At 42.9% G+C, this 16,578-nt stretch overlaps 2 protein-coding genes across 2 annotated transcripts in view; one reads left to right on the plus strand and one right to left on the minus strand.

Annotated features, from left to right (window-relative positions):
• Positions 1-308: 308 nt before the first annotated feature.
• Positions 309-3,650, plus strand: LOC129824986 (gap junction alpha-10 protein-like). Its single transcript, XM_055884597.1, has 2 exons — positions 309-1,715; positions 1,852-3,650. Exons 1-2 carry the CDS (start codon positions 309-311, stop codon positions 1,888-1,890), a joined length of 1,446 nt encoding a protein of 481 aa, XP_055740572.1. The 3' UTR covers positions 1,891-3,650.
• A 1,191-nt stretch (positions 3,651-4,841) lies between these two features.
• bach2b (BTB and CNC homology 1, basic leucine zipper transcription factor 2b) overlaps positions 4,842-16,578 on the minus strand; it is a 133,210-nt gene continuing 121,473 nt past the window's right edge. Inside the window, exons 4-5 of the mRNA XM_055884598.1 lie at positions 11,644-11,850; positions 4,842-10,236 (exon numbers count right to left, since the gene is read on the minus strand). Of these exons, the coding sequence (XP_055740573.1) occupies positions 9,763-10,236; positions 11,644-11,850 (681 nt within the window). The 3' untranslated portion in view covers positions 4,842-9,762. The remainder of the gene's footprint in view (positions 10,237-11,643; positions 11,851-16,578) is intronic.

The raw sequence follows: 16,578 nt of genomic DNA on the forward strand, positions 1-16,578 counted from the left end.
CCTATCTCTTCAATGGGTGGAAACAAAACTTACATTCTACCAAATATTCAGGTATTTCTGAAGCAAGTGGAACACACAACCTAGTTGAAATGTAAGTTATTTCTTACTCTTAAATCCTTTATTTTTGATATTGCATGCTTGAACAGTCTACATTTGAAAGAGGACAATTGCATTGGAATCATGAAAAATATACACACTAAACTATGAAAAAATTGCTTATCCTGTGAGGTATTTCTACAATACCATGGCCCAGTGGAAGTTTATTTATGTCAAATCTTTTTATAGCATAAGGACATGTGACTCAGAAGATGGGGGATTGGAACTTGTTGGGGAGTATCTTAGAAGAGGTACATATTCATTCAACCATCGTGGGAAAAATCTGGCTAACCATCCTTTTCATATTCCGGATGCTCGTTCTTGGCGTGGCAGCAGAGGATGTTTGGGACGATGAGCAGAGTGAGTTTGTGTGCAACACTGACCAGCCTGGGTGTAAGAACGTGTGCTACGACGATGCATTCCCCATTTCTCTTATCCGATACTGGGTGTTACAAATCATTTTCGTGTCCTCTCCCTCTCTGGTGTACATGGGACATGCACTGTACCGTTTGAGGGCCCTTGAAAAAGAGAGACACAAGAAAAAAGCTTTCCTGAAAGCAGAGCTAGAGGGCGCTGAGCCCATTCATGAGGACAGACAGAGGATAGAGAGGGAGCTGAGGAAGCTGGAGGAACAGAAGAGAGTAAGGAAAGCTCCACTCAGGGGCTCCTTGCTTCGCACATATGTCTTCCATATCTTGACGAGGTCAGTGGTGGAGATTGGCTTCATAGTGGGACAATATGTGCTGTACGGAGTTGGACTGGATCCTTTGTACAAATGTGAGAGATTGCCTTGCCCGAACAGTGTGGATTGCTTTGTGTCCAGACCAACTGAGAAGAACATTTTCATGATCTTCATGCTCGTCATCGCTGGGGTTTCTTTGTTCTTGAATCTCCTCGAGATATTCCACCTGGGAGTGAAGAAAGTCAAACAAAGTCTGTATGGAAATAAAGGCACTGATGATGAAAGCTTATTAGCTTTCAGGTCCAAGAAAAACTCCATGGTCCAGCAGGTGTGTGTCCTTACAAACTCATCACCCCAAAAGATGATGCAGCTCACTCAGACGGCCTACACAATGGTCCCTAACAGCCATGTGGATGCTGTCCCCTTGTACCTGCATTCGGTAGCTCCTCACAACGATAGTGGTGGCACCAACGACTCAGAGCAGTACCCCAGACAGACTGAGCTCCAGTCCCTGCGACAGCTGGGGACCGTGGAGCATCACTACACCCTGGACCAGAGGAACCCCTCATGCAGCAGTGAGGATTCCAACGGACCTAAAGGCTCAGGCCATCCCAGGCACGGCGGAGCACAGCCACGGCCTTCCCTCATGGCTAGCCATATGGAGATACCAGCAGCCCTGTGGAACCAGCTACGCAAACAGAGCCGGGTCAGCGCTCTGCAGGACTACAGTGACATGAGTGATTCACCTGACAGTGGTCACTATCCCACGGGGAGGAAGGCTAGTTTCATGTCCCGGGGACTCTCTCAGAGCAACCTGGACAGTCCTTCTGATAGCCCGAACTCCGGGAGTGGGACGGACACAGAGGCCAAGCGTATCGCCCAAGGAGAGAGCCCACCTATGACCCCGCCTCCAGCCAGTGGACGTAGAATGTCAATGGTAAGTAGACCTATTACACAACGTTATTTTTTTTGAATGGAGGATGCATTGTAGGATTTTCATCATGTATTTCTAAGGCTAAGATTCGGAATAAATAACTACTGACTAACTCGTGTTGCATATTTCAATCTTTCAGAGCATGATTCTGGAACTGTCTTCAATCATGAAAAAGTGAGAACTGGCTGAGGGACCAGAAGAATCTGGGGACCCTGATCACGAAGCAACATTCCCCTTCTAATTGCCTAATTGTATTCATAATAACATATGTATTGTGGATGAGCAGTAAGCGCATTAGTATAGTTACACTGAACAAGAATATAAATGCATCATGCAACAATTTCTAAGATTTTTCCGAGTTACAGTTCATATAAGGACATCAGTCAATTTATATAAATTCATTTCGCCCTAATCAATGGATTTCACATGACTGGGAGTACGGATATGCATCTGTTGGTCACAGATACCTTTAAAAAAAGGTAGGGGCGTGGATCAGAAAGCCCATCAGTATCTGGTGTGACCACTATTTGCCTCGTGCAGCGCGACATCTTCTTCGCATAGAGTTGATCAGGCTGTTGATTGTGGCCTGTGGAATGTTGTCTCCTCTTCAATGGCTGTGCAGAGTTGCTGGATATTGACGGGAACTGGAACACGCTGTCGTACACGTTGATCCAGAGCATCCCAAACATGCTCAATGGGTGACATGTCTGGTGAGTATGCAGGCCATGGAACAACTGGAACATTGGTGGTCAGCTTCCAGGAATTGTTTACAGATCCTTGCAATATGGGGCCAGGCATTATGCTGAAACATAAGGTGATGGCGGCGGATGAATGGCACGACAATGGGCCTCAGGATCTCATCAAAGTATTGGTAGCTTATGTCTACCCCATCACCACCATGGGGCACTCTGTTCACAACGTTGTCATCAGCAAACCACTCACCCACACCAAGCCGTACATGCTGTCTGCCATCTACCCGGTACAGTTGAAACCGGGATTCATCCGTGAAGAGCACACTTCTCCAGCGTGCGAGTGGCCATCAAAACTGAGCATTTGCCCACTGAAGTCAGATATGACACCAAACTGCAGTCAGGTCAAGACCCTGGGGAGGATGACGAGCACGCAGATAAGCTTCCCTGAAACGGTTTCATCAGCTGTCCAGGTGGCTGGTCTCAGACGATCCCACAGGTGAAGAAGCCTGATGTGGAAGTCCTAGTCTAGCGTGGTTACACATGGTCTGCGGTTGTGAGGCCGGTTGGACGCGCTGCCAAATTCTCCAAAACAACATTGGAGGGGTCTTAAGGGAAGAGAAATGAACATTCAATTATCTGGCAACAGCTCTGGTGGACATTCCAGCAATCAGCATGCCAATTGCACACTCCCTCAAAACAGTGTATGTTTGCATGGGTAGTTCTAATTTCAAATTTTAGATATGTCACATGCTATCTTTGCAAGAAATATCTGTGGCATCAAATGCAATTGCATTAGTGGAATTTTATATTTTTTGTCAAAGTGATACTGCAAGCTACTTGTAGTGACATTTTGCACACATTAAAATGACATTTTGCTAAAAGATTGATAATACATGTCAATACATGTAAAACATTGTGGGATATGATGATAAACTCCACTATGTATGTACATATTTTATCTCAAAATGTAAATATGATAATTTTTTTAAGCACTTTGATATTGTTTATCATACAGAACGATGATAAAGTTGGAGATGGAAGTGCTCTTCAAATTTAACAAAATGTGAATTTATTGATGAATATCTTGAAATGTTTTGTAAACCCTGCAATGGATGCTTTACAAAAAATGTAATACAATATCTTAAACTTTCTTGATATCGTTGAGAAATCTATAACCTGTTTGCTTGTACATAATGTTTTTCTGGGATCTGATGTACAACTATTAAAATGCAAACGTGAACAGTCACATCCAAAATTATTGGCACCCTTGATAAAAAATGACTGTATAAAATATATAAAACAAATACTGAGCTATATTGTATGCTGAAGAGAATTTGAATATTATTTTATTTTATACTAATACAATTGCTCAGAGAACAATATTTTGTTTAACAAGTAATATGAAAAATCTAAAAAAAAATATGTGTCAAAATTATTGGCACCCGTTTTCAATACGTTGTGCACCCTCCCCTTGCAAGGATAACATCACTGAGCCTTTTTCTATAATGTTTTGTAAGATTGAAAAACACATTGGGATGGATATTAGACCATTCCTCCATACAGAATATTTCCAGATCCTTGATATCCTTCAGTTTGTGCTTATGGAATGCCCTGTTCAATTCAAAACATCAGGTTTTCAATGAAGTTCAAGTCCGGAGACTGAGATGTTGATTTTGTGGTGTGTTTGGGGTGATTGTCTTGCTGGAAGATCCACTTGCGACCAAGTTTCAGTGTTCTGGCAGAGGCAACCAGGTTTTTGTCTAAAATGTCCTGGTACTTGGTAGAGCTCGTGGACCTTAACAAGGGCCCCAGTATCATTGGACGCAAAACAGCCCCATAACATTAAATAGTCCCCACCATATTTTACAGTAGGTATGGGGTATTTTCTACATATACATCCTTCTTTCGAGGCCAAACCGATCACTCGTGGCCAAACCGATCACTCGTGGCCAAAGAGCTTTATTTTAATCTCATCTGACCAGAGCACCTGGTTCCAATCCAAGTGCCAATGCCATTTAGCAAACTTCAGGTGTTTACAATTGTTGGTTGCTCACAATACAGGCTTTTTTAAAATGGAAACCCTTCCAAATAGCCTTTTGGCATGGAGGTGGCGTCTAATTTTAGATTTAGAGACCCCAAGATGCGACCAAGTTCTGCAACTCTCCAACTGTGGCTCTTGGACTTTTCTTTGCCTCCCAAACTTCCCATCTTTCTCACTGTGCATAGGGACAAGAAACACTTGGGTCCTCTTCTTATGTGACTATATTACACCATATTTCAAATCTGATATTATTTTTAATCAGATAATCCATATAATACCTTTGATTAATTTAGAATTACACCTTAAAAGTACAGATTATGATTTAGTGAAAGAATATGACGAAGTAAACGATATTTATTTGCATTTGCAGATATAAAAAAAATGACAAAAATAATATACATGATATGTTTCTTTATTTCATAAACAGAAATGGTGTCTAGACAAAAAATGTCATTTATATAACACTAGCAATTGAAATGAATGAAAATGGTGTTTACACAACACTGTATTTACAATGGTTATTAAGTCATTTGAATTCATTAGGGTTGTGTAGCATTTAAAAATGAACAAGTTAAGTAGAGAATAAGCAACAGTTATTTCAAATTGACAATATTAACACAAAACAGTCTTCTAGAAAAACGAGAGAGAAAAACAACTTTGTGACTACAAGCTTAAGAGTTATTACTAGTTATTATGATGCACCAAAATCTACTAATACAATAATCCATATAATCTGTGTAAAAAGCATGTAAAAAAAAACCACCTGATGCAGTTTGCTGATACAGTCATTGACCAATTATGAGAGGTATGAAGGATTTCACAGGTAGATAAGTGTGAGAAAGTCCGCACTGGTGGTTACTCAGAAATGGGGGGCGTAGGCCCCTGCATACACTCACTTCACTTGAATGTGAACTATGACCTCTGCAAATTCTAAGGCAAAAATCGGAGGTGCACTTGTATCCATGTAACTCTGAAACACCCCCAGTTGAATGAAAAGACAAGTTGAGGAAACACATCGTTTTCGGTTTACAAAGGTAAAAACACTAACCATCAGTCCAATTTTAACATACCAATTTCTATATACATGGCAAATTGAATAAACACACCTTTTTGTAAACATATTTAACTTTTCTTTTACTCCTAAAATGGTCTCAGCCTGTGCATGTAATCAGGATACCAGTACACTGTATTATAAAGTTGAGCAATATGTGAAAAAGGCAAGTTTTGTTCATCTTTTCAAAACAGCAACCTTTGGAGTTGGAGAGACAGTGTTTTCTTTCCAGAGAATCAGCACAGAAAAACTAAAACAAACAAAAGTTCAACTAAATGAGAAAATAATACAGCGCAAAAGTGTTTTAAAAAGACAATGCATTCAATGCACCTAGTTTCACAACAAACATCCACCAACTAACAACCAAAGCCAGTTAACAAATCAAATTACATATATTTTTTGTTGTTGTTGTGTGTTTGGCTTGTAAAAAAAAAACTGCAGAGGTAAAGAACTCGAGGGAAATCCAACTAATAACGAAATGTATTACCAAAACATATTTCAATTATTCATATTTGTACTCCAATGTATTGTGTACTCTCTGCAGCCTCTTGGTGGGGTTGATTTGTATCGGGCCAAGCTCATTACACCGTATTTGCATTGGTAGAAATAAGCTTTGGGAATATAAAACCAGAGTTTAAAGCTATACTTTCACACACTCAAAGCCCAAAACATCAAAGCAAACATCAAAAACAGCTAAAGTTACAAAGGTCTGCTCCAAATTCGGAAATTGAGAAATAAAATCACTTGGCACCCTGAGACGATGTACAAGAGCAATGACTGATCGTGGTTAAAGTTAACCAGACGAATCACCGTGTGATTGAGATGATGACACAACAAGCTTATTTCACCTGGAATGCTTGGGGGCGGGTGACCGTTGAGGTGGCCGTGCTCTAATTTCAACCACTGGCCACCATAGTAACACCACACACAGCATATCAGGCATGGAGCAGCTCTCTCAAGGCTAGAGGGCTAAGAGGTATGGACTGGACTGTCAAATGACTGGAGGGATGGTGCTGCTTTAAAAACTCTTCATGTATCTGCATCCACCAACCAGCCTTTACATGAATCCAGGGGGCTCTCTTGGTAGAGCAAAAAAAAAAAAACGATGAGGAATTAGAAATGTTACGTACAGTAGCCTACACCAGAAATATGCTTGGCACTCATTGCTATCCAAAGAACATCAACAGTAATCATAATAGCATTATAAGGACATCTAAAAACAGATAGAAGGATATCTATTGGTCTAGCTTTGATGGAGGACAATATAAACTTGATGCATTTCAATACATTTTCCCAGGATTTGACATTTGTCAAAGTGTAGCCTAGTGAGTGTGCTTTTTCTGGTGGAACGTCATGCTTTTCCCTTTTACTTCAAAAACGAGTAAGAAAAAGTCGAGATTTGCATATGGTTTGCACAAAATGTCCACTTGAATCCATCTATCTTTCGTTTTCTGTTTTGTATCTGATAATGGGGATGAATACTGTTCCACTTCAGTGGTAGCATATGAATCAGAGCAAAGTGGAAAAAGAACCTTGCAAACAACACTTTCAACAGGCTCTAGACTGAAGCCTTTAAGCAAGGATGCCGTTACGACATGCATCGTGTGTGTATGTATTCATATTTGTGCGTACGCGTGTGGTTCTCTGTGTGAGACTGTATATAAGTCTAGCTACAACCTTAGGGAAATTTAGGTGTATGGTCAAATAATCAGACTAAACACAGAGGACTCTAATACCACAATGTTTGTTCTCAGTCAGGACTGATTGGAGAACTACATAACTGTGTCCAACAGGGGGCAGCAGAGTAACGCCAAGAGGAATTTGCAGACTCCTCAATATATACAGTTGTATTATCGCTCTTTCCGACAAACTGTATAGCTTTTTGTCCTGAATGAAGTTAAAGTTATGAGCAAAGCTTTATATTCCAATTGAATTCACTCCTCTTCATAGGTTATGGCTCTATTTTCTTGTATTCTGTATTTTCAAGCACATCTCTGACTGTTGAACAGATAAGAAAAGTATTTCTGTATATTTACATAATAAATGTAAATATGGTTAATCAACAAAAGACAGAGTAAATCATTTAGCTGAGGACTATCGTTAAAAGCAAACGTAAGCTAGACAAACTAACTAGGTAAAATATACAGGGGCATGCATTCACATCACAGAATATGATGTTTTCAACAAATGTACAACCAGGGCAAACATGTTACTATATCATATGATTGTTACTCAATCAGTTTGATGATGACACACACAGTGCTTTCACATGAACTGAAGTCTCAATTAGCTTATTCAATTCTTAAAGAATTACAAATATAAGATGTGAACACTCAATATTATGTTAGCTTCCTTTTTTGTTAATAACCCTGTTTACTGTAGTTTTTAAAAATGTAATGTCTTCATAGAGATATTTATATCAATATTAACATTCAATAAGATGTTTTCATTTAAGTGCCAATTCAAGTGTTTCGGTATCAGACTTTTCAGGGTTCTGAACCTGACATAAACCCTCTATGAAGTGCTATTAGAACTAGTTACAACTGAGCATCTGGTGCTGGAAGGAAAGAGCCTGAATTGAGCACAGATTCATTAGGAGAAAGTATCCTTGGTAAATAGAGATGTTTTGTGTCTGTTTTCTTTGTGTTGCAGACAGAATAGCTATCCCTCAGCTTGAGAAGATGCCTACTCACACATTCCTTGACAACATTGAAACATAACACTGAAGAAATCCAAAGGGTGTGTGTGAGAGTTTCCCCCCATCATACGTATAGCATCTTTAAATACTGATAAGAAGAAATAAAGTTTCCTCAAAAATACAACAAGCTGAAACTCGTTTTTCACATTTAAAGTGGTGTCAAAGTTGGAATGGATGTGGCTTGAGCCACTGGTTAATAACATACTTACACTGTCTTTGCCAGCAACATCCACATGTTCATGCAAGGGGCTCTGAAATGAATGTTTGTGTGTGCGTGTCTGAGTGTGTGTCACAAGCTAATTTCCTGAGTTTAAGAACACCCACCCTTATGGGGAATTTTCCTTTAGGCAGGAAACAGCAAAGCAAATATTTTCCCTCTAAAACCCCAGTGAAAAGAAACGTCTAAGCTTCTATTTGTATAATATTACTGTGACAGTCACCATGCTCCATACTATATACATTATACGTTCTGCCCAAGCAAGCACTTGAAAGTTACCATTACAACATCCAAATACAATGGTATTGCTGATGTGTGGGAACCAGGATTGGGGTCAATTCCATTTCAATTCCAGTTAATTCAGAAAGCAAACCAAACTGCAATTTAAATTTCACGTTTTCCTCATTGAAAAAACGTCAAGAGAGTTGGAATTCAGTGTGCTTCCTGAATTGACTGGAATTGAAATGGAATTGACCCCAACCCTGGTGGGAACATAGCTACTTAACCGTTTGTTTTTCTCTTTCGTTTCAGTGCTGCGGAAGGCAAAGGAGGAATGTTTAGGTACTGTCTGTACACATTGTTTCGCTGTACAGAAAAATGCAAATGAGTGAAGCAGAAGACATTTTTGCATATGAACATTTACAGTCTAACTGCTTCGTAAATCTCTCATTTACAGAAGCTGTATTCTTATTTTCATGAATCATATCGAACATTCAGAAGATTTCTTCCTGAGTTTGAATTGCTGTGACAAGGGCCACCGAGAGAGAGAGTGAGAGAATAAGCGAGCGAGAGAGAGAGGTAATACAGAGAGCGAAAGTGTTAAGAGGTAGAAATAGATTGATAGAATATAGACGGAGTAGGAGAGCGATTGGGAGAGAGACATAGAAAGGGAGAGTGAGAGAAATAGAGAGAGGAGAGACAGGGAGATAGAAACTGTAGGTCGATCGAGAGACAAAGCGAGCTGCTGTTAGGTCCATTGAGGTTTGAATTGAAGATGTGATCTTTGCCCATCCCTGTGAGTAGACTGTAATACATGGATAAAGAACACTGTGGAGATCGCTGCCTGCCCGAACACGGTGTAGCACCATTGTAAGAGGAGTTTTGTGTGAGAAGTTCCCACTCTGTCATGGTTACAGAGAGGAGAATACCTGGAGAACAGTATTGCTGCTCTTAAGACAACTGTAGTGTCAACCTTTAAAAAGACAACCAAAAAGACATACAAACAAAAAATATTTTCAAAGAACACTGGCCGAGGCTGACCATCTCAACAACCCCGAGAAAGGGGCTTGTCAGAAGAAAATCAAAACAAAAAATTAAATAATAAAAACACAGATATTAAAACCACCGTTTACTAAGTACAATCCTTTCTTGGCTGTTCATCAGTTGTACATTTATCAGTCATTTCCTGGCAGAAGTCTACCGTCACTGTCTGATTGGACTGTTCATTGAACGAGAGCCCCGCCTCCATGTATAACCTCGTCTCCTGGCCTTCCGCCTCGTTGCTGGCCGCCCCCCCGTCAGCCCCATTCCCCATGACCGAGTCAGGCTCGCTCTCTGAGGGCCCGGGGGACTTGAGGAAGCTGGGCTCTGGGGTGGCTGAGCCGGAGTGGGTGGTGAGGTCAATGCTGTTGGAGGCAGCATTGCTGGTGGTGTTGGTGCCAGGCTTCAGGACCGGGCAGTAGTGGTTCAGGGACTGGACCTGCTCGGGGCTCAGCTGCACGTCCCTGCACACTTCCTGGGACAGACAGGAAAAGTTCTCCCACAGCTCACCCATACACTCCTTCAGCTGGTTCCTCTCCGTCAGCAGCTTGTCCTTCTCGTTCACCTGGTGGAGACACAAGGAAATATTAGGACTAGTGTCATGAGCTGTGGTCTGACAAGGAGCACAGAGACACGCCGCACAGTCAACGTTCTATAAATGCTTCATACTACCTATAGCAACAGCGTGACATAAGACACATTACTACATGACATTCACCTCTTCGTATCAACATAAAAGAGTTCACATGACCTAGCTTTATTGCTTGCTCACTGAGCTTATATTAAATAATGCATGCTTTTGATAAGGTTTGTGATGAGCGAGCATTTCCGGGATGCTGTGTGCACTGAGGTAACACGGGAACAGGTGGTGGAAAGCGGTTTGAGATGATGAAATTGTTCTCATATCTAGGATGCTGCTGGGTGACATCAAGGGGAAGGCTGTCAGTCCACTGTGGAGTGTAAAGCACTCGTGTGTGTGTATATGTGTGTATGGCTGACACACACAACACATCAAAGGCTCGCAGCTCCACCCCCATCATGGAACAAAAGCATACTGGCTGCCTGTGAGAGACCACCTGCCGCGATGCCATGGAAACGTGGGGGCGAGCATGTAGGAAGAGAGACATACAGCCAGCTCTCTACTGCGGATGCTCTGCTCTTAATATTCTTCCCCCTACACACATTGCTGCACTTTGACAGCTTGGCAGCTAGAGGGCAGTCGGCCAGCGTGAAAGTGCTGACGGTGGTGATGTAATTAATATCACTCTATCCCAAGGTAATGCTTGTTGCACTGTCAACATAGTATTTTTTATGTATTTTTATTTAACTGGGCAAGTCAGTAGGCTGTAATAACAATCTAATATGTTTTTTGTTGCACAATCTCTCGTGGACAGTTGAAATGGTGAAAATCTGTCAAGGCTCACAAAGAATAATGTGGTTACTAGTTCTTATTTTACAATGACGGCCTACCCCAGGCCAAATCCTACCCTAACCCGGACGACGCTGGGCCAATTGTGCGCCGCCCTATGGGACTCCCGATCACGGCCAGTTGTGAAACAGCCCGGGATTTAACCAGGGTCTATAGTGACGCCTCTAGCACTGAGATGCCAGCTACCGCTGTGCCACTCGGGAGCCAACAGTTATCATTAGTCCAGGGAGAGAACGGTACTATATAGACGTCACATGGTTCTACTACTTTACATGCCAGTAGGTCCACACACTATGTGCTGTAGTACTGTATGCGCCAGAGGAGGCTGGTGGGAGGAGCTGTAGGAGGACGGGCTCGTTGTAATGGCTGGAATGGAATGAATGGAACGGTGTCTAACACATCAAATGTATAGAAACCACACGTTTGACTCTTCATTTCATTCCAGCCATTACAACGAGCCCGTCCTCCTATAGCTCCCCCCACCAGCCTCCTCTGGTGTGCACAGTGTATCTATGAGAGAGACATGGCTAGAGACACACTCACCAGTTTTCTGATCTCACACTCCAGGTTCATGATGCAGTCCAGCTTCCTCTTGCGACACCGCTGCGCTGCGATGCGGTTCTTACTCCGCCGCCGGACGTCGTGGATGAACTCCAGCTGCTCTGAGGTCAGTTTGTGCATTTTGACCATTAGTTGGAAGTCGTTCCGTGGAAGATTTGTGATTTGATCGACAGGGAAAGGAAGCTTAACCTGCAAAATAAAGAAATGACAAAAAGGACTTTTCACATCTGACGTGATACAGCGTTCACTTTTGAATTGAATATGGAATGAACACGAATGTGAATGAACATGAATGTGAATGAACATGTAACAGTTTGACAAACCCTTGCTGATTAGACTTTATGTACATGTCAAAAACGGTCAGCCACATTTTACCACAAGATGGTGCCAGAGTGCCGTCAGCACCAGAAATAGAGAATGTGTCTTACATACACATGTAAAGCCTTCAGCACTCTCTCTCTCAACCTGAAATATTGAACATCGTGTAACCTATTCTCGGGCAGAGGGAGACAACGTGATCCAAGAAATGAGTGTCTCTCCATCTGTCCCTGCTAGCCTGGAGAGGTGCCAGCGTGACAGATCGAGGAGGGACAGGCAGGGACTTGTCACCCCCATCCATAATGGTGTCAGGTGATATCTGTAGGGCATGATATGTAACATCTATACTAGGGGTAGGCAACTAGATTCAGCCATGGGACGTTTTTTGTCGGAGCAGATGGTTGGAGGAACGGAACATAATTATAATAATTTGTACACTGCAAATTGACCCCAACTAAGCCCCAAAATAGATTTATTTTGAAAATAACAATCATTTCATACGATGAATAACATTGATGCACGATCACATATGTCTCTTTTTCTATTCATGGGAATACTTGGGAACAGATTTCCTGAATTTAACACATTTGTTGCTGAATTCCTGGTGATTTTACCGTCTTTTTTGACACAAAACACTACAAACTTTAGGCGGGGAGGCAAACAGGGCAGATCTATACTATCAACCTACAATAGTCCACAGGGACTGCAGAACAAAAGAAACACGCAAAGCCATACTTTCTTTGACACCTTCAGTCACATAGTGCAACACTAATCCGGAGAAAAATCATTGGCAATAAAATACAGATAATTGCAAAATCACGATACATTATTTACATGGATTTGCTGCCAATATCCACGAGGGTGTGATTTTTCCTCCCACAAAGCATCAATAGATCGCCTGATTCTTTCTGTTCCATTAGGTGCTCACAAACCTTCTGATACCGACATACCCCAGCGGTACCTCACAGCACCAGGGAGCCGTAGCAGAGTAGCTTGGGGGGGGGGGGGAGTAAGCAGAGAAAGAAACAGGAGGGCAGAGAGAGGGAGGCGAGGAGGAATAACAAAGAGCCAGAGGAAGACAGCCAGAGAGCTTTTGCCAAGATGAGATGAGCTGCTGCTCTCTTCCGCTCTGCTCTCTCTCCCCGCGGCTGCCTCTCTGGAGCACGTCAAGAACAAAGTCAAACGGCGAGGAGGGATAGGAGGGAGGGATGGGTGAGGAGAAATGTCTCCCCGTTCTCTCTGTACCTGGCTGCTGAACCAGGGCCAGATGGAGAATCCAAAAGCCCCTCGTGACTGCAAACTGAGCCCCACTAAAACAGAAGACTAGAGGACAATGGACTGGCTGGAACACACACACACACACACACACACACACACACACACACACACACACACACACACACACACACACACACACACACACACACACACACACACACACACACACACACACACACACACACACACACACACACACACACACACACCACAGTGAGCCGAGATATACGGCATCACCTGGGTAAGTGCTGCACTTCAAGGGACAAAGCAAGGTGCCTATTCACGAGCACATCGAAATCACTCTCCATTGAAGAGCAAATCTAGATGTCAATTTATCCCAGAGAGACAGGCTTGAATTTCCTCATTAGAAGCCCTCAGTCCTCCGAGCCGTTGAGCCTATTTCTCATCTGGCCGCTGCATGCAAACACATGAATAAATAATGGGAGGAGATTTCAAGGCCACACTAGGCCCTGCAGGCTCCCTCCCACTACCAGCCAGGGTACGACAGTAGCTACAGAGAGAATGAAGGCAGAAGGGAGGGCAATGGAACACATCCACATCCTGCCTGCTCTATGTGATCTGAAAACAAACAGAAGATGACTCTGCCGGTGATGATGGCCCCATTGAGCGCCATCTAGTAACCACTAGTTATAGAAGTCTATGGAGTGACCAGTCCTGATGGGGGGCTCTTTCCCTGAGACAGGCTAGGGGAGGGAGGAGATGTACAGCTACCTCTCCACAGCGAGCGACCTTGTAATGTTCTTTTCTTTTTTCTTCGTTCGTGGGTATCTAGGATATATTTAGTGGCTCCACCAGGAGAATCAGTCCAGCAGCAGCTCTGACGGCAGTCATTAATTCAGACCCAATGTGTTCTGGATTCTCACTAACTTTCTTTTTCCCCCTTTCCCCTTCTGTCTTTCCTTCTTCTCCTCTTCCCCCTCTATTCCCCCCAGACTCACTCTTTCTCTGGGTCACTATGCTGCAAATAGGTCCTGAGTGAAAAGTAGGGCTTATCTGTTACCCGGGCGGCACTGTGTGTGCAGTGCCTCTTTACCCTACTTCCCTCTCCCCTCAGACACACAGAGAGAGGCTGGGCATCTGGCTGCCTGCAGGTCCAGACTTGGGCCGAGCCTTAGGAGTCAGATGGTGGGGGCGGCCCGACGATGACGGCTAACGCCTGGGGTCAGTGGGTTCTGTACAGCCTGACTGCCAGTCCTTATCTGTAGGGTTGGTGACCCACGTTGAACCCTGGGAGGGAGTTTAACACTGCAGCGTACTGTGCAAGAGAGAGGCATGCAAAGCCACCTACTACTGTGTTCCTTCCTGAGGCAATAAATACAGATGTAGGATCTTAATTTGATTCTCTTTTGTTGCTGAGAATTTTCCTGCAGAGCAGGAAATGCGAATTTGTAGTGTATTCAAGATTTAAAAAGGCTTCTAAAGTTTATAATTTCCACTTTAAAATGTCAGACTTGATTTCCCCTAACACATTTTTTTATCAACCCCTACAAAAATGTCCATTAATTATAATGTACATAATAATCCACATTTCCTGTTGCTGCAGGAATATTTTCCTGCTGTAGAAAACTGGCTCAAATTAAGATCCTACACCTGTACTTCCAATTTTCAGAGCAGTTTTTTCTGAAAGGTGAAGCAATTGACTAAAATGGCCACGCACTCTGACTTGTTTTTCAGGTCTAACTGTCTCCCACTAGTTATTCCTGATTTATATAGCGCTGCTCTTGTGACTGTGGCTCTGTCTCTGCATCAAAAAGAGACCTTTATCTGGCGAGTACGATAAACATGAATGTGAACACTAGTGTCTTTCTATGTTGATTATACACTATGTGCTCCCAGTTACACAGTGATAAATCACTTGTTGGTTTATAATGTGATTAGAGCATTATGCATCCTATGAAGATCTGGGAGAAGATCATGTTGTTACAGAACTCCGTTTAGTATCGTATTGCTTTTTCTACCGTAAACAAACGCTGTTGCCGGAACCCCGTATGGGAGATGAGTTAGAGAGGCTCTGTGGTGAAGAGATGGGCTGTGTGTCTGTGGGTACTGTTACTGCAGGATGCCAGGTCCCAGGGGATGGAAGGCAAAGTGGCAGCACCCCAGCTGGCTTTAAAGCTGACACAGAGCCTGTTGGATCTCAGCTGCCAGCCCCAGCATCCGACCGTTCCCCATTGGGCACAACAACAGCCTGGCTCTGTCTGCACACAAGACAAATAACGAAACCTACAAAAAAAAACAAAAAAAAGGCTCCACCAAATCAGTATAATGTGGTTTACACTGTATGCCACAAATTATTGAGACCACAGATGCATCATAACAAGGGTGGAGCAAGGAGTTTTTTTAAAGTTCTTTTTTTTTTACTGTAGACTATAATAGAAATAACAGAAGTGATATTTAGGTTTGTGCGCTTCCTGTGTCACACGTTCATTCAGGGGTTAACGTTTGGTGGTGGGCGAGATAGGAAACATTGTGCTGCTAACATATCAACTCTACTTCCCTATCACTCCCACCTCACTCTCAGATCAATATTTGCAGCATACTGTGACCAGACAGTTAGACGTAGCTTAACGCCTACACAGGGAGAGAGATAGCGAGAGAGAGAGAGAGAGCGAGGGGGGGAGAGAAAGAGAGAGAAAAAGAAAGAAAGAAAGAAAGAGAGAAAAAGGTCTCAGCCCTTTAATTCTCCTTTATCACTGTGAATTCCATCTCCTTTATCACTGTGAATCCCATCTCCTTATTCACTGTGAATTCCATCTCCTTTATCACTGTGAATTCCATCTCCTTTATCACTGTGCATTCCATCTCTGCTTCCTCCTCTGTGGGTGTATAGTGCAAAAACATTGGCTGGTGGTGGTGTACTGGGTTCCGTATTCACAAAGCGTGCTGATCTAGGATCAGCTCCCCCCTGTTCACATAATCGGATTCATTATGATCTGAAAAGGCAAAACTGATCGTAGATCAGCACTCACTCCTCTGAGACTCTTTATGATCCGGGCCATGGTCCATGTTACAGAGGGGCCTCTCCTGACCCTATTGACCGATTCACTATGTATGATGTTGTCCAGCTGGGAAGCAGTAGAAATACAGTTAAGGTGTAAAATTGTGGCAATTAAAAAGTTAGCCCAGAGTAGTGTAGTGTCTGCTATGTGTGAGGGTGTTGCTAATGTGGCTACCAGATGTGGGCTCGTATGCAACACCCTCTAACCTCAGTACTGGGAGCAGCCAGGAGACCTTGTTTGACTCGGACTACCTTGAATGACTATTGCCTCCCTCTGCCAGACTAGCCTCCAGTTTAACAAC

This window comes from Salvelinus fontinalis, chromosome 27 (genome assembly GCF_029448725.1).
Source record: "Salvelinus fontinalis isolate EN_2023a chromosome 27, ASM2944872v1, whole genome shotgun sequence".
In the NCBI taxonomy this organism is placed as follows: Eukaryota; Metazoa; Chordata; class Actinopteri; order Salmoniformes; family Salmonidae; genus Salvelinus; species Salvelinus fontinalis.